Consider the following 22,741-nt stretch of genomic DNA (forward strand, 5'->3'; position numbering starts at 1 on the left):
CACAAAAACAATGTGGTTACCCCACAAAAAGAGCAATACAAACCTTGAGATCAACACAAGAGCTTCATTAGTTAAACGTTGTTTTAGAATGAAACCCATTTGGAGATCACTAGAAGAATAAACACGCAAATTGTAGGCAACCCAATGACAACCACAGAGGCGGTTCTTGAAACAAGCTATTCATTTATTTATTTCTATTCGCAGTCATGAAACAAAAACAAGGGAGGTGTTTCATAAAGTGCAGCTTTAAGGTCAGAGCGGTTCCCGCGCATCGGCGAGGGCTATCGTCAGGTCGTCGTCCGAGTTTCTGGACACGTCGTGCTCATCCTGCAGCGCTTGACCATCCTCGAATAGCTTGGCCTTGGCTCGGCGGGATTTGATCAGGATGCCGTGGCCAGGACAGTCGCGGTCGTTGTTGTAGCACCTGTCCTTGCAGCACACGCGGCACAACTGGAACTCGCACTTGGATCCCTGGGGATTGGCGCACTCCGAGCAGTATTCCAGGCGCCGCTCGTGCCGATGCTGGATCTGGGCGTCCGCTTTGTTGGGTCTCCGCTGGCGCCTCCGCAGTTTCTTCATCCGCTTGCGGGAGATCTCCTTGCCGTCCTTGTCGAAGTACTGCCGCTTGGCTCTGTTGGGATCCTCAGCCTCGCGCACCTTCTCGGCAATCTTCTGGCGATGGGACTCGGGTGAGGCGCGTATGTAAGGCTGACACAGCCAGGGAGAAAGGGGCAGCTGTCGGAGATATTTGTGGCCTATCAAACATTCCACTGTATTACAAAGATCCCTGCGAGCAACTTACGTCTTCCTCTGATCCAGCGGCCATTTGCTCGGGCTCGTATGGCACTTCGCCCTTGTGGAACGGTTCGTATTTCGCCCGCACCTGTTGCACGACGTTTTGGAATTGCACTAGCTGGTTTGCAGTGGCCAGGTACTGCCGTAGCTCGGAGTTCTGCCGGATATTCATACTACAGAAGGAAATAGGCACTTTTAAAAAACTAAGGCACTTAGTTTCGGTAGTGCAGAGCCTTACATGTGGTGGAAGAGCTTGAAGAGATGTCCTCGTATGAAGGAACTCGGACACGGATGGAGCTGAACGAGCTCCAAGTACTCATGGGCCATTTGCCAGACGGGCGGTGAGACTCCTTGGAAGATGGCCGGATTGTGCAGATTGCCCTCGGCGCTCATTACGCCATCGACTCCCGTTTCGGCGAGGCAACGGTGCACGTCCTCCAGGCCCAGGATGTTTCCGTTGGCCAGCATTGGAATCTTGACGTGCTGCCGCACACTCTTGATGTAGTTCCAATCGGCCACCCCGGTCAGTGGACCCTTCTGCTCTCTCGTCCTGCCGTGGACAGTGAGGAGCTGGCAGCCGGCGGCCTCCAGCATCTTGGCATACCTAATGGTCTTCTCGAGGTCCTCGAAGATGCGAATCTTGCAGGTCACAGGAATGGCTAGTTTTGTGTGCAGCGTACTCACTGGAGTGAAATAACATTAGTTCCATGTGCAATCAGGAAAGCGGAGCCTGTTCTACTCACCAATCTCCGTCAGTAGCTCCCACTCGTCCTGCAGAAATGACCCGTAGTGACCCCTCTTGGCAATGGCCTGGGGACAGCCCAAGTTGATGTCCACCGCATCGCAGTGGTCCTGCGCCAGGAGGGCTGCGTCCAGGATTTGCTGAGCATCGTTGCCACAGAACTGGATGATCAGTGGCCTGTCCTCGGGACACGTCTGCAGGGCATCCTTGCGATACTTGGGATCTGTGGCGAAGAGGTTCGCATGGTACATGGGCGAGTAGCAGAGCTCGGCGCCATACCGCCGGCACAGCATACGCCAGGCCAGCTCGCTCTGGTCCACCATGGGCGCCACAACATAGCGCGGGGATCCCAAGCAGGAGCGGTAGAAGTTGTAGCCTGTGGGCTTGCCAGAACTTTGGGCCGCGGCTTCGTCATCGTTCACCATGGCGAGTTCAAATGAAATCTGGAAAAAAGGTGGAATGGATGAGCTCAAGGATTATTCGGAACTCTTGTGTTGGCAGTGTTGGAACTTGGCAAGTCGATGGGAAAATTCACGACCCTTTTCGCCGTGGCCAAACGACATTAGTCATCCTGCCGACGGGTTGACAAACACCAGCAATGCAGTCTAATATTGTGGCTCATTCCTCACCGGTCAGCAGAGGGCTGAATTTCCCAAGGCACCCACGCATTTTCCCAACCAGCAGCAGCTAATTAGCGACGCATTAGCGGCGAATGGGAGCGGCCGGCCGAGCGACTGGGAAAAGCCACGCACAGTTGGGCAAAGCCAAACAAATTTGCACTGAGCTCACACAGGACGAAAGGTCTCTCAAAGCTTACTAATTCCCTGGCTGACTTTATACTTTGTAAAATGGGATAAAATGCTGTTTTTTGGATCTTCCTAGAATGGAACTATTGCATGAATTATCTGATTAGCTGGCAAATACTCTTTAAGACTCGTTTTTTGCACCCATTTGTAATTTCACTTTCATTGCATCTGCAACTGCAATTGCAATTGCAACGCCTGCTGGCTGCTTGCGTTTGCTCCAATTAAATTTCTTCAACGACTCCAGCGGCTTTTCTTTAATGCCTTTCCGTTTCGCTTTCGTTTTTGGGCTTGGCCCAGGCAAAGAAGCGTGAAAATTGCGCTCTAAGTCAATGCACATCAACAAAAGCAACAATTACGAGCAAAGCCGAACACCACCTACTGCCACAACATACAACATACAACGTACAACAATGTGCACTAATTGAGTTATTCAAGTTGCGCATGCAACTCAAAACTGAAAAGTTTAAGCCCTTCTCTGGAGCAGTTTATTGGAATTTTCGGATTGCGTTGCATTGCATGTGTCCCCCACAAGAACAGAAGTTCGAAATACCTAAGAAGGTGCAGCATGAGGTCGTAAGGCTCTGAATTTCCATTAATTTTAAATTACTTTGCATAATCTTACCCTCATCTGGCAGGGCAGAGGTAAAGTGAAGTAACCACGTGATTACCAGCTTGTATCCGCATAATCCGGCAGTCTGTTGGTGACGAAACGCACCTGCTTCTTTGTGCACCCGAAAACAAGGTATCTCTGTATCTCCGGCTATCGTTGCACAATAAGTTGCCTAACTTGGCCCGATTGGAAGTTTACTTTGCAGAATCGCAGACGAGCTCAGTGAGGAAGACAAAGTTTCTGCATTGAAAGTTTACTGACCGGAAATGGCATGCAGTTTTATCAATGGCGAAGGCCGATTCCCATCTATATGGTATTCTGGCTATACTTCTGCCAGGACTTTTGCGACTTTTCAGACTTTTCCTGTTGCTCAGCGTTTTTCGCTGACAATGCACGGAGCCATTTCAAGGCAATGTCTGCAAGTAATTAAAGCTTAAATGGGCGGGAAACTGGGAAACTGGGAAACTTTGCGGCCCCCGAAAGTAAATTGCATAAGAAGCGAACCGAAATAAAGTGCAGGCCCCCAAAAAGGGGCGTGGCTCCCGTTGCACCTCCAGCTGTTGGCTTCGTTATAATTACGCCCAAATTACAACGCAGCTACCAAATGAGACGTCCACGGGGTCCTCCAGCAGCAGGAAGGGGACGAGCAGCCGCAGCTCTGGGCTCTGGGCTCTGTGCTGTGGCAATTAGGAACTTTTCCGTCAGCGGAAGGCGGCGATCAACCCAACTGCAACATGAACCAGTCCGTACGGGTGGGCGGAAAATTACATTTCCCTTTTATTATTTGCCGAAAGAGTATTCAGCTCCATTCAGTCACCTTCCGTGGGGAGGCATTTGCTTTGGGATATGCTCCATTTCCAAATCTAGTCTTCACCAAATGCTTTCAGCTAACTATTACTTTATATTCGAGATAGAACGATACTGAATGTATCTAATGAGCGATGGTCTTGGACAAACTTCTCTTGCAGTAGGAGCCAAAATATCTTGCAATCCCATCTAAGCCACGTCCAGCGGGGCAACTTACATAATTCCCAGCCAGGCCCACAAATTCGGGTGGCTAGCCGCAGGGTGGCCAGAATCGCTGTGCGAAATGTGCACTTGGGGAGACCGCAGACAGTGGCACTTTGTTTCGCATTTGCCGGATTCGGGAGCGACTAATTGAGTCAGCCGCCGACACTGGCAATCGCCGTTCCAAGCTTTCGATTTCTGCGGCGCCGGGCCAGAGATAATTAATAATTTCCGCACCAATTAAGGCGGTCCAAGAGCAAGAGCAGACTCGGCTTTCACTGGATACCCCAGAACCAGGTGCGGGCTCAGCCGACCGTAGCCACCATCAGCCCGCGGACACGCCTCCAAGCCGCACATCGCATGGAAGCCATGGTGGAAGCCAGCCAGACCCGCATCCTGGTATTCCAATTTCCAAAGTGGCCCTACCAACGAATTTGCATTGGGCAAGTGCATTTATTCGGTGTTTGCCTTGGTCTGGCGCCATAAAGAATGCACGCCAAGTATGGAATACTGCCCACGGATCGAAAGATGTGCCTAGTTTCTAACTCCTTTTCTGCCAATGATGAAGATTGAATATCAGCTTGGCTATGATAAAAGTGCCGATGCCCCCAGAAGCCCTCTTCAACGCCTCCCAGGATAAAATCGAGTGCCGAGGGCCACTCCAGACTGCAAACGAAGGAAGCTCGATAAGGAATTGGTATTGTGCAGAAATGTGAATGTGAATTAACTTGCTTGCCATTCAACGAGGCGTTAAATCCTTTCAACCGACAAAAATGGTTCAGGATGGCAAAGTGGGGAGTGAGTGACCTGCTGAGTTTGCCATTTCAACTTTGCCATCATCTCCGCCTAATTCTTCCCTGTGGTTCTGTTTTTTCGTGGCTCCATCTACGACCTCTACTCTGCTGCTTACACTGCGAGAAATGTAGTTCTGCTAAACCTTTGCCATTCACTTATGCTCTGGATCGGAACATTCTTAATTTGTCAGTCAGAGACTAAGGAGCTACAGTTGGTGTTCGGCTGCTGCGGCTTCTCCATTCTGTGAGTCTCACACTTTATTTGCTGGAAAACTTGAACCGCGACAAGCAAGAGGAAAAGGAAAAGCTGAAAGGGTCAGGGGGCACGGAGACAAGCTCACTCGAAATGACGATGGCAGCTCCAAAATATGACCTCATTCCCACACGCAGACACACACGCTCATGGTTTTCCACGAGTTTTCCTCGCACTACGCACACTGCGAAAATTAGCGAAAGAATGGAAAATAAGAAATGGCAAATACGAAGCAGCTGACAAGCTTATACACTCTACGCATGGCATTTTCAATGTTACAAGAGGTGTTACTTAACTATTCAGAAAAGAACTCTTTATTCACTTAGCCGTGGTTTGTTCATGTGATCTATTGGATCCAAGTCAAGTAAAGTATTTAATTTGTATATGTGCATTGAGGAAGGGCAATAAAACTTCGGCTTCTCGAACTGCTGCTACTTTTCTTCGATTTCCGTGCTCAGCAGTGCAGTGAAATTTCAAGTGGTCAAGAGTGGGTTGCAGAAATGGACGGGGACCACGTTTGGTGTGGTCGATTTGAGCACAGGCTTCCCAGGGTCCTGTGGAAAACCTCCGTCCCATTCGACATGCAACTGGGAACTCCCTGTGGCGTGATGGCAATCAAATTGGAAAATAAAAACTCTCTTAGCGTGCAGCCACAAAACGCAACAATATTTAAAACACACAACTAAATTTAAGGAGCAGCAGCATGGCAAAAACGCGAAAAAGAAATGGAAATCGTTCCTGGAATCGAGCGAATTGTTCTTTTTTAAGTAAACATATTTAATGTGTTTGAAGTGATGAAAAGTGGTTAAAACTTCCTGGTAGAATATGAATATGACCTAATGAAAAGAGGTAAGGATAATCAATGAATTCAGAAATATGTATGTTGCTTCACATAATAATCGTATATCCTTTCCAACCATATCCTGATATATTTTCGATAGCCTGTTTATATATAGGACCTTGCCTCGCCTATAAATAGTAGTTTAAAGTTGGACACTTGACTCAAAACTTTTTTGTGTCACTGTAAGGTAAACGCAAATTCGGTTATTGGACGGACTTTTTAAGGTCCCTCCAGACGCAAGAAACATGTCCTTCACATTTCGAAGCCGGGTCAAAGTCAGGGCAGCTGGTGGCCACACAAAAAAGGTGCTTAGATAACACATACATATATAATTAATCCAGAGTGAATGATTCAGGAGCTTCAAATGTGATACACATATAATTGCGCTCAAGTGCACGCCCCTCGAGCTTCGTTCCTAGAGTCCACAATCCGTTCGCTGACGTAATAGGCCATAGTAAGAGGCCGAAGCGTGTAGCCAGCTCGCACTGAAGCCGTTTCAAGGACATTGCGATGGCGATAGAGGGGCAAGGACTTGAGGAGATGTGGCGACAATTCGGCGTCTTCGGCTGGGCGTTTCCCCGCCTACGAGGCACAACTGAAATGGGGCCAAGTTATGGATGCAGCGCCCTCAGCTTCGGATATGCACATATGGTGAGGTATGTTTGCTGGCACTGAATCTTTGGAACGGTCACAAAGGAGGCAGCTTCCTTTAGTATTCCATCTTGGCTCGTAACCTTGCACATTGGTTTATTAATTGATTCTTAGGCGAGAATGCCTCAGGTTGAGGGTTCCTTGACGCAGTTCCTCTTATTCCAGTCTCAAGAGTGGCACGGTCTTTAATTTGTTTTCACACTTTCGATGATACCACTGATTGGGGACTAATGATGTTTGTTGCCTGTCAGCCTTGAAATCCAGCTTACACAGGAGAAAGCCGTTCAAAATAGCAAAATATATGCTCTCTGCACATAGGAACTTGAGATGAGAAGCGACTGTGGGGGAATCTGCAGTCACAAAATGGAAGGGTTGTCAGTGGGCCTCGTCTGGTAAATGGTATGCACTATGGGGCGAACGACCACTTTTGGTGGAATTAATTAATAACTCGAGAACGAAGCAACATATTTAAGTTCTGTTTTTTGATTTATGTTCATGATAAAAATAGTAATATAATTGAGGAAAAATGGGCGTGGTTTTGCCTTCAAACAAAAAAAAACAACACAAATTTTTTTTCAGTGTACAGAAAAAAATTTTTTGATCTAAAAAATTTAAAATATAATCTTTAAATAAACCAATAAAGTAACAATTGGGGGTTGCTTATCTTGTTTTTAAAAAATATTGAAGTTTTTCTTCTTGCTTCACAGTTTTTTTTCTTTAAAATAGCATAAATATGTTTGTAAAACTAATGTTTCCCAAAAAACCTAAAATTTACGGAACTAGAATTTTATTGTAATAAATATATTTATGTTTCACAACTATCGTTCATCGCCATCCACGAATTAAAGCTTTAAAACAACTAAAAAGGGCGTTATTTTTTGCATTACTTGTCGTCTTTTCTTTCTATTTCTCGAACAATTTGCTGTTTTTCACTTTGAGGTTAGTCCCTTAAAAGTTAAATTTTGGAGAAAGTGTGCAAAAGTGTGCATTTATACTTATAGCATATACTAAGAATTGATAACTCTACAACATATAACAGGTTTTAGAGCCGGAGAGAGCCGGACTCACTTTGTAGCTCTATTTAAAAATTAGAATACACTACAAAAGTTGTGTTTTATTAGGGTTAGAACTTACAGAAGATTATTGGGACACCACAATTAATTTCAACATTTGACGATCACAAACACATATTACAAACCACAAGGATTGGATTTCATGTTATAAGTAACAATTTTGATATTTGTTTATGCACTTTTTGTGACTTCAAAGTTGAAAGATTTTTCAGCGATTAACAAAACTTCGGTTATCGGTGTGGCAGCGCAAACGAAACAGCTGACTAAACAGCTGTTCACTGAACAGTGGCGCCCTCTTTTAAAATTTCAAGTACACAACATGATAGATTGATGTTTTTTGAATACATTTCAATTTACAACAAATTTTTTTAACGACTTTTAAAAAATGGGTTTATTCCACCAAAAGTGGTCGTTCGCCCCATAGTGGTATGTGGTATGAGGTATATGGTGTATGCTACAGATTCTATATACGAGGGATGCGGATGAGCCCAGACCGTGTGCTTGTGCACTTAATTATATTTGCAAGCCAGACGATGACGGTGACGCTGACGGTGACGAAGCCAAGCGAGGCCAAAAGACCAAATTGAATGTGAATTTTGTTGATTGACTTTCAGACTGGACGAAGTAGTCAAGAAGTTGGCAATGGAAAAGGAGTGCTTTTCAAGGAAATCAAGATCTAGTGAAAGAGAAGCACTAGATTTGACATAAGTTGTTAAACAAATTCAAACACATGTCGGATACGAGCCATAAATACAATATTCGATCGTAAAAGTTCAAAAGTCGCTCAGTGTTACTCTCTTTATATTACAAATGCCAACCGAAACTCACTTGATTGGGTGCGCTAGACTAATTGATGGTTTGTTGCTACTATTTTTGCCGCTGGTGCACTATGGGGCGAACGACCACTTTTTGAGGAATTAATAAATAACTCGAGAACGAAGCAACATATTTAAGTTCTGTTTTTTTATTTATGTTCATGATAAAAATAGTAATATAATTGAGGAAAAATGGGCGTGATTTTGCCTTCAAACAAAAAAAAACAACACCAATTTTTTTTCAGTGTACAGAAAAAAATTTTTTGATCTAAAAATTTAAAATATAATCTTTAAATAAACAATAAGTAACAATTGGGGGTTGCTTATCTTGTTTTTAAAAATATTGAAGTTTTTCTTCTTGCTTCACATTTTTTTTCTTTAAAATAGCATAACTATGTTTGTAAAACTAATGTTTCCCAAAAAACCTAAAATTTACGGAACTAGAATTTTATTGTAATAAATATATTTATGTTTCACAACTATCGTTCATCGCCATCCACGAATTAAAGCTTTAAAACAACTAAAAAGGGCGTTATTTTTTGCATTACTTGTCGTCTTTTCTTTCTATTTCTCGAACAATTTGCTGTTTTTCACTTTGAGGTTAGTCCCTTAAAAGTTAAATTTTGGAGAAAGTGTGCAAAAGTGTGCATTTATACTTATAGCATATACTAAGAATTGATAACTCTACAACATATAACAGGTTTTAGAGCCGGAGAGAGCCGGACTCACCTTGTAGCTCTATTTAAAAATTAGAATACACTACAAAAGTTGTGTTTTATTAGGGTTAGAACTTACAGAAGATTATTGGGACACCACAATTAATTTCAACATTTTACGATCACAAACACATATTACAAACCACAAGGATTGGATTTCATGTTATAAGTAACAATTTTGATATTTGTTTATGCACTTTTTGTCACTTCAAAGTTGAAAGATTTTTCAGCAATTAACAAAAATGCGGTTATCGGTGTGGCAGCGCAAACGAAACAGCTGACTAAACAGCTGTTTAATGAACAGTGGCGCCCTCTTTTAAAATTTCAAGTACGCAACATGATAGATTGATGTTTTTTGAATACATTTCAATTTACAACAAATTTATTTAACGACTTTTAAAAAATGGGTTTATTCCACTAAAAGTGGTCGTTCGCCCCATAGTGTGGTGTAGCGCACACAAACACACGTAGGCAAGCGAACTGAGATACTCCACAATGTTTTATCCTTGGGCACTTACAGATACACACTCCTTGTGTTTATCTGTTGCAAAGTGAGGAGCAAACAAACAAGCCTAATGACACGTAGCCATAAATCCCCGGCATTTTATTGCCAACGCGTTAAGCTCTGCGTCTGTGTGGGTAAGGAGGTGCCAAGGTGTGTGTGCGTGTGTGAGAGTGTGTGTGCGTGTGTGGCATGCGTTTGATTTGTTTTGGCGAGGCAAACACATGACACAGAAGACGGGCAGGAAACATAAAAAGGCTACAACAACTTACCTTGTTAATTTACGTGCAAGTATATATTTGCATAAATAATAAAAGCAGAAAGCCAAAAGTGCCACTGCAGAGAAACCAAAACAAGAGATTTCAATACTACCAACTGACGTGTCGGGGGATTCCCCTTTTCCACTTTGGTTATCGATTAATTATTAGGGAGGAAATTCTAAAACCCAAAACATAAGTTAGTTTTTATATCCATAAATAAATTTCTTGACTAATTTCAGAGTTAGTATATGTGTCATGTTTTGCTCCCATTCTTTTTATTTGAAAACAAGTGAACCACTTTCAGAAACCAGAAAATCGCGCATACGCAGCGTGGACAATGGTGAGCAAAAAAGGCTGTATAAAGCGCCAAAGCGACTCTGCCAATGCGAGTTAAAGAGCACGATGAAAGCGTCCACATGACCGGGAAAATGAGTCAAAGCCCCTTGGAAGCCATACAAACTATTCGCCATTCGGCTGGCCTGGTAAATATTTAAAATACCCATGAAAGGGGGTCAACAGTCGCCTCTGAGCAACGACAATCAGCAATGATGAGCCACCCATCGCCGCCTGCTGGCCAATGATAGTTTTATAGACACCTTGTTGTTGCCACATTTTGTTGGCTCCCTGTCGTTTTTATTTCACTTCTTTCAGTGTGCTCTTTTTGCGCTTTAAACTTTGTTGGGGCAGCGCACTTAGAGAACTAACAAAATGAAAGCAACTTCGTGTTATTTTCAATTGAACAATTTTTATTTTTCGTTTATGGTACAAAGCATAGTCACATCATTTATAGCATACTTTCTGGGGCTATAATCCTCGCTTATTTCCTGCACACTGCACATTTTATCAAAATATATATGTTTTTCATAATCGTGCTCTTGACTTCACACTTAATTGGCCTGGCTAAATTATTATAATTATTGTTTTACTCTTCAATCTTTCATTTGTTTTCGTACATTCCTTTCCCCACTCCAGTCTCATAAACATTTCTTTTTTATGTTTTTCTTTGTCTGTTTTCTTTGATAATTTGTTTAAGCTTAGGTTACAGATGGAAGTGAAACCCAGAAGGGATGCAAAAAGTCATTAACCAAATTGAAAAGCATATTAGACGGGTCTGCAGAGCGGTCGGATACACCTATGTCTGTACCACGTTATGTCCTGAATATTCCACCTGGCTGATAATTCAACAAAAGAGCCGAGAGAAAAGGAGCCAGGAGAGAAGTTCGTTGAACCAACGAAAAGGGAAAAGCAAAGCAGCTGAAAATGTCATTGCAGGGCACAAGGCGAAACAAAAGGAGTGAGTGGGCCAAGTGGACTGGGAGTTGGAGCCAACCTAACTACCATTGCTAATAACAGTAAGGAAATGGGAAGCAGGGGCAGGAGGAGCCACTGTCTGTCCTGGTGAGCCTTCGCACCCAATTCAGGCCCAATCAATCATGATTCGTTTGTCCTACAGCCAACCGAGAAATAAGTCCACTTTTCAGGGAAGGTGTTGCTCTTACACTTGAATAAATGTCCCCTGAAGTTATGCAATTTATGAAAATATCTTGGTTGGAAATTATATAAAGATTAATTATATCGTGAAATAGCATAAACAAAGAAAATCATTAAGTATTAAAACAAAATTGCTTATCAATTAAATCCAATTAAAACACAAAACAGCCTATCAATTGAATCCAATTTAAGTTCCAGTGTTTCTCCTGCTGTCTGCCAGAAATGAAGAACGTTTTCGGCTTGCATGTCAAAAAAGCATAGACTCTGAAGGCAGAGAATGTTTTATAATTGATGCACGGCCATCACCAGGACGACAACTACAACGAAAGCAGCAGGAGCATTGCATTCGTTGCCATAGGGAAAGTCAGTCAAGTGGGAGCAGCCCCGCCCCCAATCTACCGAGAATATGCATACTTCTGCTTTATGTCTCGTAAACAAACTTCACCACCGGGAGCCAAACTGAAACCAAACTGAAGCCGAACCGAAAGTTCGAGGGTGTTGCCTGGCAGTCCGCTGCCACTTTTGGGGGCGTGGCAATAGCCAGAAGCTTGGGGGCATGACACGAACAGGCAATTAAAGTCGAATATATTTTTATAAAAATAAATATCCGGTATATATCACCTGCATATACCCTTTAAAGCCGTTTCGAATGGTATCGCCAAGTGCCATCAAATTTAACATTTTCGCACGCACACAAGCACACACAGAGCGCCCTGAAAAGTATGCAGCGGGTTTTGCTTGCGGAAATAAACGGGGGAAATGGAAAAGATAGGAAAATTGTTGCTCCAACTGTCTGTGCATTGAAAATCCACTTACAGTCGCTGCATTATGTTATTTTGAGTCATTTGCCAAGCGTCTGTCTCTTGTCTCTTGTCACTGAAAACGAATAGAGCTCGACCGAAGCCACCTGCAAAATGCATGTCAGCCGCTGGGAGTCAAGTCTTCCTTCGGATTCGGGCTCAATGACACTCTTCTAGCTTCTACCCCTCATCACCCGAGTCCATGTAAGGATACCTCCGTGAGGCAACAACATTTGCAGGCGAGCCAACCCTTTCATTTGGCTGCATTCCGCCGACAGGCGGACACAACTCAAATTCGTTAATTGGAAACAACACTATAAAGAGCGCCTTGGATATCGGGACAAATTCAGTTTATTACTATTACTTTAGTGTCTGGAATATATTGAAAGGTCACAGCACTGTTTGCCATTTTAAGAAAGTTTACCAAAGTTAAAGTTTGCGTGGAAAAAAAGTAATTTGTTACTTGGGAATTGCGTGCCAAAGTTGCCTGTTGACTTATTTACAACATCGTTGGACAGCTGAGTAGGCAATTAGCGAATTAATATGAAATTGGTTCCAAAAAACGAATCTCAAAAAATGTCACCTAGAATCCCTTTTTATTGAAAAACTCAGAAAACTGAAAGTGTGGATTAATGGATTAATCTAGAATGGTCACTAGACAAGAACACTAAGTGCACTGAAACTCGACCTCCAACTGAACGGGCACGTTCTGCACTCAAAGCGAATCTTTTCCTAACAATCCATCTATCTGAATCCACTGCCACTCCCACCTGCTCAGCTCCAGCCGGTTAAAAATGGACTTTTCCCGCTGTCAGTTTCAATAACAAGAACCCTGCGACTGTCTGGCGCAATAAAGAGGAGGAGCACCACCTGAATCCGGAGTGTCATGTGCGTAGTCGTTACGACTGTCTATCCCTGCTTTTAAGCCCTGATAGCAGATAGCAGTTAGCAGTCCGACTGACAACTGAGGAGGATGGGCTCATGCACTCATCCAATGCCGCTTTTGACGCGATTCCATTTCCCCGGATTCCTGTGTTTTCCTGTCCCGTGTCTTGTTTTCCTGACTTGTGTCGCTTTAATTATTCAGCCTGGGAATATTTAATGGGCCGAGCGACAGTCGTCAAAATCAAGTAGAACAAGTAGACAAATGCCATCGTCGGTTTTCTGGCTGGGGTTTTTCTCTGCACTTGAATTGAGATCGAATGAAAACATTTGCGTAACAATTTGGCAACATGCTGCAGTTGTGTCCTCGCCCTCGTCCCTTTTCCATCTGTTTGGCAGATACACGGCTACGCGGATTCAGATACAAACGAAGCTTCAGCTGCAGATACAATACGTAATAAGCCGACGCCTTCGCCTGCACGTTTTCCAAAATGAAAATCAATACTAGCAAGGGGTGGGGCGGAAAATGAGTAGTCACCCAGCTCGAACTCTCGAGCACATTCTGTTGCATATTTTATCAACTCAACTGCAAAGTCATTCAAAGGATGCGAAATACATGTTTAGTTTGAGTGAAAGCAGCTCGCTGCAGTTGGGGTCTAAAGATGTCATCAAAAAGGAATCAGTTGGAAAAACAGGAGGTATAGAGAAATATACAAACTCTAATTAAGGTTTGTAACAAAAATATGTTAATGAAGCAGCTTTAATGGGAAAAGAATAGTCTGTTGATTTTCTTAAAGCTATAGAATAATGATTTGAGTTTGGAACTACAAAATACGATGGAAGTTCTAGAAATGTTCCAATTTTTCATTTGACTATGCAGCGAGGGACTATGATTAACCTTCTTAAAAGACCATCCTTACATTCGTAAGTAACTGATTAAAGTTAAACTGCATAAATAAATCCGGATGTCAACCTATAACTAATAGCAGTAAAACTAATAACTTTGCTACGTGATAGAACACTTAATATTCTGTCTCGGCGATAAATCCAATGTGTTGTATTACCTTTCCTCACCAGACTCCTAATAAACCAAATATGCAATCGAAAAACTCAAACAAAGGAACTTCGACCAAAAGCGGTAATTAAGTTTGGCAATGAAACCGCATCGCATCAAAGGCAATTTCCTTTACTGGCCCCGACAGTTAACCACCCAACCCACTCCCACTCCTTCTCCCACTCTCCTCGTGCGTAATTGATTTTAGTTATGACTTTCAACGCTTATGTGCGGATTAATTGATTTCCGCAACTCCACCAGAACTGCTTGAGTTGCGGGGGACTATGGCCTAGGGGGGACTAAAGCTAACCTAAGGACTAAGAGAAACACACACTCGTTTCTAGGTGCTGCTCGAATTGGAGCTGAGGCTCTGCAGCGAACTGTTGGACGCGGTCTTCCTCAGCGTTTCGCCTGCTAAACTGCACAGGTTCTGGACTAGAAGAGCCGAGGAGTTCGCAGATCCTGAGCTGCGATTAAGAATAGGCGAGGACATGGCTTTGGCCGGATTGGAGTTCGAGTTGGATAGATTCTGGTGGTGGTGCCTCAGGGGCTGCGGCGAGGTTGGATTCGAAAGGCCGGACTCGTGGATGGGCGACAGTGTGGGAGATCGTGTCCGCAAGAAGTGCTTCCGCCTCTGCCGGCGGTAGACATTCCCGAAACTGGGCAGCGTTCGACTGTTGGTCTGGCTGCTATGCTGACTGTGCTGCAAGTTGCTGGCGAACCCCAAAGTCTCTGCCAACTCCGCCAGCTCCTGGGTGGTCTGGTGCATTTTTCTCCTCGTGGGCGGTGGCAGGGCAGGCGGCAAGGTCAGCGTGTAGGTGGTCACGCTGTCGTCTCTTATCACGGATGTGGGCAGCAGCATCAGCTCCTTGTTGCCGCACGAAGGACTCGTGCTGGTGCTCAGATCGCTGCTCTCCAAGGAACTTCTGCTGGGCGAGCTTGCGGGAGGCGTTGGCGTGGCAGTGGAATTGGCATAGCCACGCCCGGCTGCCTGCAGTTGCAGCGGACGTATTTGATTTTGTTTGATGGCAGAGCCACCGATATTGTGGTGCTCTTTGGCAGCGATTCCATGATGGGCCCCATGGCGACAGCGTGGTCTTCGATAGCGTCCCAGTAGACGCAGCATGTAGCGAAGACGGGAACTTCTCGGTGGCGTGGGAGTGGCTGTTGTCGCCTTCAGAGGCAGCTCCTGATCCAAGCCGCCGTTTAGCGTGCGTATAAACTGGATAGGCAGCTCTTGGCTGTTTAGCTTGGCTGCTGCTGCTGCTTCCTCGCTTTCGCGGAACGTTAGGGCAGCGAGGAGGTCATTGGGCAAGTCGGGGCTATCTGGAACCGCGGCGCAGCAGTTCCATTTCCTGCGCCACCGCTGATGCTTGGAGATATTCCCGGCTGCTGTGGCCGAGGCGGAGGAGCCGCCCGTTTGACTGGTCAGTGTGCGAGTGCTACTACTTCCGCCGGCGCTGCTCACAGCTCCTGAAGATCCTGTCCCTGGTCCTGATCCTCTTCTAAGACGGAAAGTGCAGAGCGTACACTGCTCGGTGTACTGCAGATACGTCGCTGGTCTCAGATGACGCGGCTCGGCTGAGATCAGCGATCCTTTGGCCAAGCTGACCCTGCGCTGCAGGGAACTAGCGGCAAAGCTAGAGCAACAGTGGAAGCTACTCAGCGTATCCGGTTCAACCTGGACTTGCGGAACTGCCTCCTCCAGCAGCGAGCAAACGTAGATGGCCTGCCCGCTCTGGTGAAACTCCCTGGAGCTGGCACAGCAGTGCAACCGCAGGGATTGCTCCGTTTGACCAACCGATTCCTGTGAGTGCTGGCTGGGATGTGGGCCACTGGAACAGCAGTAGAGCTGCTGACCTCCTGGTAAGGACTTGGACGGATTATGTGGCTCGGGCAACGAAGCCGAGAAGTGTACGTTTCCATTTTTGGGCGCTCCCACGCTGGGAGCTCCCTCCAGGAGCTGCTTGCTCTTGGCATCCTGGGCCTGACGGTGGTTCCTAATGTATTCATAGGTGGTCAGTCCCAGGAACGAGATGTAAATGTGAAAGAAGCACAGGTGGAGCAGCAATCCCGCACTCACGGCGGCGAGCAGTCCCAGAACTCCCAGAAGGAAAAGGAAAATGGTTTCGTTGAATCCGATTCCGGCCACTACTGGCTGCGATAGGGTGTGATTAGTGGGACTAATCCCAGGCTGCGTTGTGCTTGCTTCTATAAGAGCTGTAAAATTCTCCAGAAGGGTGGGCAGTGTTGAGATGGTCATATTTGCCTGCTCCTCGTCCCAGGTTTCCTGATGCGCGTCCTCCTCCGAAGGGTGCTGCTCTATTAGCATCATGGTGCTGTTGCCCAGGCTCAGGGTGATGTTTATGTAGTCGCCGCTTTCGATTGGGTGGCTCGACTCCGTGGGGCACCAGTAGAAGCTCAACCACTCAGGCTGGACGTAGTAGAAGACGATCTGGGCCACCACGGCGGCCACGATGACCAGGGTGGCCACCACAGCGCTGACCACGCACATCAGGAAGGCCACATAGTTACGCGATCCGATGCAGTGGTTCAGCCACTTACAGTGGTGATCAAACTTGCCCACGCACTTGTTGCACACGGAGCAGTGCTTGGTGCGGCTGGAGGAGGTCCGGATGTTGCACAGATGGCACCTTCCGTTTTCTATCACGTGACTGTGCTTCGACCGGTCAAACTCCGGGACAATCCGATCGTTGCGATGCACTCGCCGCAACTCCTTGTCCGCAGGATCTGTGAGTAAGGCCGTCAGATGAGAGGCAATGTGCACCAGATAGAGCCCGGTGATCAGTCCGTACAGTGGTCCTTGAATACGGGCATGAAAGGCCGGAATAAGCACCCAGTAGCTAGCCACTCCAAACAGAAGGAGCACCAGCCAGCCAAAAAGCTGGAGTGGATGCAGGGGCAGCTGCAATCCGTGGAGGCGTCTGCCCTTCCGGTGCTGGACATCAGCGATGTTACTCTGGTAGCTCACCAACTGCGACAGCCGGCACAAGTGGAGGGGTTTCTTATCTGGCTCACCGTTCACTTGGTCACCGAGAATTGTGTTTTCTGTAGAATGGGGCTCACTTCCCAGGGAATGGGGTTTTCTGACCGGACTGACTACTCCCTTTGCGGGATTTTCGCTGTGCGACTCCGTCAAGCTGGCAGTGCTGATGGTTATGATGTGATCCGTCTCCGTCCCGACACCGTAGGCTCCTTTGGATGCCGACTTTAGTCCAGCTGCTGTTGTGGACATTGTGCTATTGGGCCTGGAGAAGATGGCTCGGATGATGATGATGATGATGATGTGTGAATGATGAAAGGTCCTGCTTGACAGCTGCACATTACATTTAATGCTAAGCCACGCCCTCGACGAATGATGCAATCCAACAATGGGAAGAATTCATATAATTCCCAACCGATTTTCCAGCATTTTTGTATGGTTTGATTGCGGATTATAAACGCGTATTAGGCATCGTTAAACGGTTTCAAGTTGTTGCTCTGAAGTCCAATTCAATGTTGCTTTTTTATCGTCTTTCTTTTTGATTTGCTCTTCTTCACTTTGCCTAATTTTAATATTACATCCTTCCATTGGCTTTTCTTTAACAGGCGCCGACCTTTTTTTATTAACAATCTGCTTCACTACGGTTTTTGTTGTTGATTTTGTGCTCTCCGTCACACACATACACACAGTTTTATAGTTATGCTTTCAATTCTTCCATTTGTTGTTGCGGAGTACAAATGGCGCAGTTAACGGTTCGTACGTATATTTATTTCCTTTTTTCGCTTTTACACTCAAGTCCACTTTGTTGTTGTCGTCCCTGAGAGGGGGTGGTTACTCTGGCAGCGGGCGCAGAAAAACAGGATGTTCGCCACCCCCCTTTTTGCGGAATTCTCTCTACGGTTTTCCTTCTCGTTTTGCTATTTGTTTGTCTCCCACACATATACAGAGACGGGAGAGCGCAGGGAGGCAGGGGCGCAGGCACGCATGGACGTCCCGAGTTAAAATAACAGTAAAACAGGCGATGGCATTCGCGCTTACCGTTACTTGAGCGCACGAAAACGAACAACCGACTCCCTCGACCGACGCGACCAAACGAAAGAACTCCACACAGAGTAACCAACTTGGAAGCTCGTTTCGTCGACTTGAAACGAACAGTGCTGCAGCACTCAGAGAAATATCGACTTGAAGTGCTAAACTGAAACATTCAATGCTTCCATTAAATTCTAGTGAAACGTACTCTTTTTTATAAAGGGATGAATTCCATAAAGTCTCATAAGTTTTATGTAAAACATTATTTTTAAATTTTCAAGTAGTATTTTTTTGAGTGCGTCTCATGTTCGAAACGGTTTGACGCCCCTTTCGCATTGCTAAAGCAACCGAGAGTCGCTTATTTCTGTTGTCTAACAATAAAAGCTGGGTTTAAAAACAGTTGCAAATGCGAATTAAAAAATGTTATTTGAATAACTAACTAAAAGGGAATTTTTTTAAAAGATTAAGACTGAACTCTACAATTAAAGTGCTGTAATTAGTTTTGGAGTCTTGCGAGTTACACTTGTAAACTGTAACGATGCAAGCTAGTGTTCCAAGCTCGAGCTCTCTCTCGTGGTTCGAAGTCGCTCTCCAACACCGAGCCGAAAGCTTCGGTTGATTGAAAACGAAAAGCCTCCCAGTTGAACGACGACGCTTTTCAATCTCAGTGGCAAGCCACCAGATGAGGGTGAAAGAGAGAGTTGAGACAGCTGTGTGCGGTTTTGCCGGTACCGTTATTCGGATGAAAGTTATGAGTGGGGGTGGCTTTTCATTGCCCCACGCGAGGGGTTTTAAACTAGAGGCCACCCACACTTAATACAAAAACTGTATAAAGTAATTTTGTTTAAACTATTTAGAAGAATTTACTTTGCAAGTCAAAAGCCAAGACATATTGTTCATTGATTGCATAAGAGAGGTTGACAACCGACCACTTGTTATATTAATGTTTATAATGACTACTACATAGGGAGCTAGTCTAAGAACGTGGGCTCGATAAAAGTTAAAGCCCTACTTTTGAATCCGAAAAAAATAACTAGCTATTTGGCCGAACGACTCACGCAGCCATCCCTTGGGACCCATATACCCATAAAAAGGAGGAAGTAACTATTTTGAAACGTAAAAGGGACAGAGGAACACGGACAACCACTAGCGATTGGCACGCACCTTTCATTTTGCCGCAGGAGTTTGCCTGTTTTGGGATGCCAGCATCATTTTTTATTTACTCCATCGACAGGGGGGCGGAAAGTAAAAGGGGGTGTCCCCAGGTGTTAGATGAGATGGAAAGCACACTCGAGAGAATATTTGGAGCACGTGCTGCAGCAAGTACATTTCAGCACTTGATGTGATTTTATTTACATGGACGATGCAAGACGACAACTAAGAGTCGGTGTGGGTGGGTGTCCTCTTCCAAGGAAAGCCCTACGCAGACATGCCGGCGACTGACCGAACGATTGGTAAATATTTATGCCCGAGATGCCCGCAATCTAGAATCACCCACAGACGAGAAACTGGGTCACCGGTCGCAAAAAGCGGGTGGAACACAAGCCCGGATGGAGACAGCGGAATATTAAGAAATGATGGCTAGCCGGGGATTTATGTAAGCCAAACTAACGCCCGGGAATCTGCTGCAGCCAAAGTAATGACGGCTACGATCCCGATGAGGCTTCCTAAGATGGGAACACAGACTCATTCAGATAGCTATAGAACTATAAGAAACGCACGGATGCACTAGGTTGCTCAAGAATATATATACATATATTATATATAAAATCTCCATTACTACGTTGGAAACATTCGACTAAAGTCAATAGTAGGCGGCTACACTATATTTAATGAGGCACAATTCGAAATTAGTTTTCCTGAAACGCTCAGAGAATAAATGTTAAGCACAATCAACTTGGGGCACATTAAGTTCAAAGCGACAAGATGATCGATATTTTGTCGCTGCCGCGGCGAAATAAGGTGTCCGGGAACCCGGCCCTGCTGAAGATGATCTCCTACAAGACAGGACTACCCATCAACAGTCTGCCCGGATGGGAGCTGATTCCTCTCAACTGCAAACTGCCAATGCTCAAGTGTCCCGGCAATCAGGTCATATTCTCCAAGAACAAGATCGGACAGGACGTAAGTGCAGCCAGTAGAAATCAGCTAGAGCAATATATCATATAATATATATATCGTAAATTTACTCCAGTTCAAGAGCGACAAACAGGAGTTCGAGTGCTCCGTCACCGAGCACATCCCGGAGTACAATCCGCTACACGACTCCAACCTGAAGACGTTCTACTCCAACGAGCGCAATCTGAAGCGGTTGAGGGAGAACGGCGAGATAACGCAGGACAACGATGTCATCTGCAACCTGAAGGACTTCAATCAGCATCGCCAGGAGCTACACAAGTCGCAGTTGTACTACATTTTACAGGCATACAAGCGGCGCGAGTCGGAGCAATATGATCGAATGCTGATTGCAAACGCGGAGTCCATCACCAAGAAGGATCACCAGAATCTCGCAGCCCGGCACCAGTGCACCGAGGAGGTACTCGCCAGAAAGAAACTACAGGAGCAGGAACGCCACGAAAGGAAGGTCCATCTGCTAAATATCACATATGAGAAGTTTAAACGCTTGGAGAACCTGGCCTCCATGCAGAATATGTTGCTGGAGCACCGCAAAATGCTCACCAACATGCGTGTAGCTGCCCACATAAGCATGTGCCAGGATTTGATGAGAAAGCTATTGATCAAGCAAAAGAAGCTCTTCCAGTTCAAAAAGGATCGGTTCAACAAAAACATGCGGATCCTGAGGAAACAGAGGTTGGTGAAGAACACCGAGCACCAGATTCAGTCGTGGAGGAAGCGACTCGATGAGCGAATTGCCAATCAGCGCAGGATCGAATACCTCCTACAGGAGGTGGAAAAAGAGCGAGAGGCGTTCATTGACAGGCACAAGGCTCATTACAGGGAAAAGTGGCAACGCATTCAGGACGAGATTAAGGAAAGAGCCCAAAAGGTCGTCGCTGCTCGTCAACCCAAAAGGAAGCGCCGCAAGAAGAAGAAGAAGTCGATACTGCAGGAACGGAAGCCATCCTTCTGCGATGAGTACCAGGCCACCTTTGAGGGATTGTTAGACAGTGACCTGTGCTACGCCTTGAATGCAGCCATTGCCATGGAGGGGCAGACCGCCCTCAGCTTCGCACCAGACGACCCCATCTACAAGGCGGCACAATACATACTGGATTACATCATTTCTGGCTTAAACGAAGATCTCAGCGAGGACGAGTGCGCCTTGCAGGTGCTGATCTCGCGCATTAAGGATTTTGTCTGCGATGCAAAGAAATACGTGCATTACGTAAGGTTTAATTGCAGTTCTCTTGGCAAACCACTAATTTCTTCCTCTTGCAGAAAGCCTATCAGATCATTGGATTCGCCAGGGACCACAAAGCCATGGAAGTTCCGCCGTCGATGATCAAGCAGCCGAAGAACCACTCGCGTGCCTCCCATGTGTCGTTTAGCGGCGTGGCCAGCACCATTGGCGTGGGCAGCTACGAGATTCATCCGTTCGTGGACATCCGTCCGTGCAGCGAACGTCGGCCCACTCCGGCGGGATCATTGGCCTCACTGGTGGTCAGCCAGATCGGGGAACAGGTTATACAGGACAAGGTGCGCCTGCCGCATCTAAATCGCAACCAGATTGTCTTCATAGAGAACTACCTGGTGAAGTTTAAGCGGGATCTACTGGTGGGTCTGGACAAGCTGGTCTTTGCAGCGATTCAGTGCCACTTCGAAAACCGTATGATGGAGGTTCGCGAGGAGCTTCTGCTACTGGACAGGAACTATTTGTTCGACCAGATTGCCAGAGGCATCCTCAGCTATGCGGTTAACCCGCTCAACTATCAGTCAGTGCTAAAGCTTGCCGTGAGCGTCCTGTCCTGTGAGATCATCTGGGAGCTGCAGCAGACGATGCTTAAGCCTGGCATCGATCCCCGGGGCCAGAATCACCCCGTGTCCTGCGGCACCGAGCAGGAACGCGAGGCCTTGGCCCTCTGCATACCCTAGGATCCTGCCAAGCGGACAGGAGAAGGGGAAATGCATCTTAGGCAGGATACCTTAACTCTGGCGCGACGTAGCCCTAAAAAATTACTTGTATTTTAAGTTTCCGAGGCACATATGTATATACATACTTCAGAGTCCTGGAATATTCACTTTCGAAAGGATGTCCTAAATTTATGTACTATGCTTTTTTGTTCATTTAAAATACTTTGTTATAAATATGTTGTGTGTATCTTTAAAAATCAAACCCCTGTATCCTTTGGTAAGAAACTCAGTGCTCTTGAGGTTTGTTTGCGGAAAACGAATAAAGTAAAGTAAATGCACTCACCCTTGTCACTGCTCAAAATGTTTTCACTTCGTTTCATATGTTTTTGCTAGTAAACACTACTAATTTGATTTTTTATTCAAAAGCGTGGAAGCAACAGCTGGCAAAACACAGGACCAGGGGTGGATAGGCGCATACATTTCGATAACCAGGGCTGCCCAAGCCCTGGTTATTATCGATATTACATTAATTTGAATCAAATAGATTTTTACATTTATAAAAAAAAACAAAGCGTAGCTCCTT

At 45.6% G+C, this 22,741-nt stretch overlaps 3 protein-coding genes across 4 annotated transcripts; 1 reads left to right on the plus strand and 2 right to left on the minus strand.

Annotated features, from left to right (window-relative positions):
• Window positions 1–163: 163 nt before the first annotated feature.
• On the minus strand, window positions 164–22,638 carry LOC122626136 (tRNA-dihydrouridine(16/17) synthase [NAD(P)(+)]-like). Of its 2 annotated transcripts, none has more exons than XM_043806284.1 (5): window positions 22,502–22,638; window positions 1,539–1,980; window positions 1,034–1,478; window positions 803–968; window positions 164–735 (listed from the first exon to the last, which is right to left on the minus strand). In XM_043806284.1, the coding sequence occupies exons 2-5, from the start codon at window positions 1,960–1,962 to the stop codon at window positions 253–255; spliced, it is 1,518 nt and encodes a 505-aa protein (XP_043662219.1). In that variant the 5' UTR covers window positions 1,963–1,980; window positions 22,502–22,638; the 3' UTR covers window positions 164–252. The 2 variants fall into 2 exon arrangements, with proteins under 2 accessions (XP_043662219.1, XP_043662220.1); XM_043806285.1 differs by lacking the exon at window positions 22,502–22,638 and adding an exon at window positions 2,167–2,321.
• On the minus strand, window positions 10,649–18,131 carry LOC122626131. The gene has a single exon (XM_043806278.1). It carries the CDS (start codon window positions 17,347–17,349, stop codon window positions 14,434–14,436), a length of 2,916 nt encoding a protein of 971 aa, XP_043662213.1. The 5' UTR covers window positions 17,350–18,131; the 3' UTR covers window positions 10,649–14,433.
• LOC122626133 lies at window positions 19,947–22,415 on the plus strand. The gene is made up of 3 exons (XM_043806279.1): window positions 19,947–20,250; window positions 20,321–21,472; window positions 21,526–22,415. The coding sequence occupies exons 1-3, from the start codon at window positions 20,053–20,055 to the stop codon at window positions 22,177–22,179; spliced, it is 2,004 nt and encodes a 667-aa protein (XP_043662214.1). The 5' UTR covers window positions 19,947–20,052; the 3' UTR covers window positions 22,180–22,415.
• Window positions 22,639–22,741: the final 103 nt, after the last annotated feature.

This window comes from Drosophila teissieri, chromosome 2L (genome assembly GCF_016746235.2).
Source record: "Drosophila teissieri strain GT53w chromosome 2L, Prin_Dtei_1.1, whole genome shotgun sequence".
In the NCBI taxonomy this organism is placed as follows: Eukaryota; Metazoa; Arthropoda; class Insecta; order Diptera; family Drosophilidae; genus Drosophila; species Drosophila teissieri.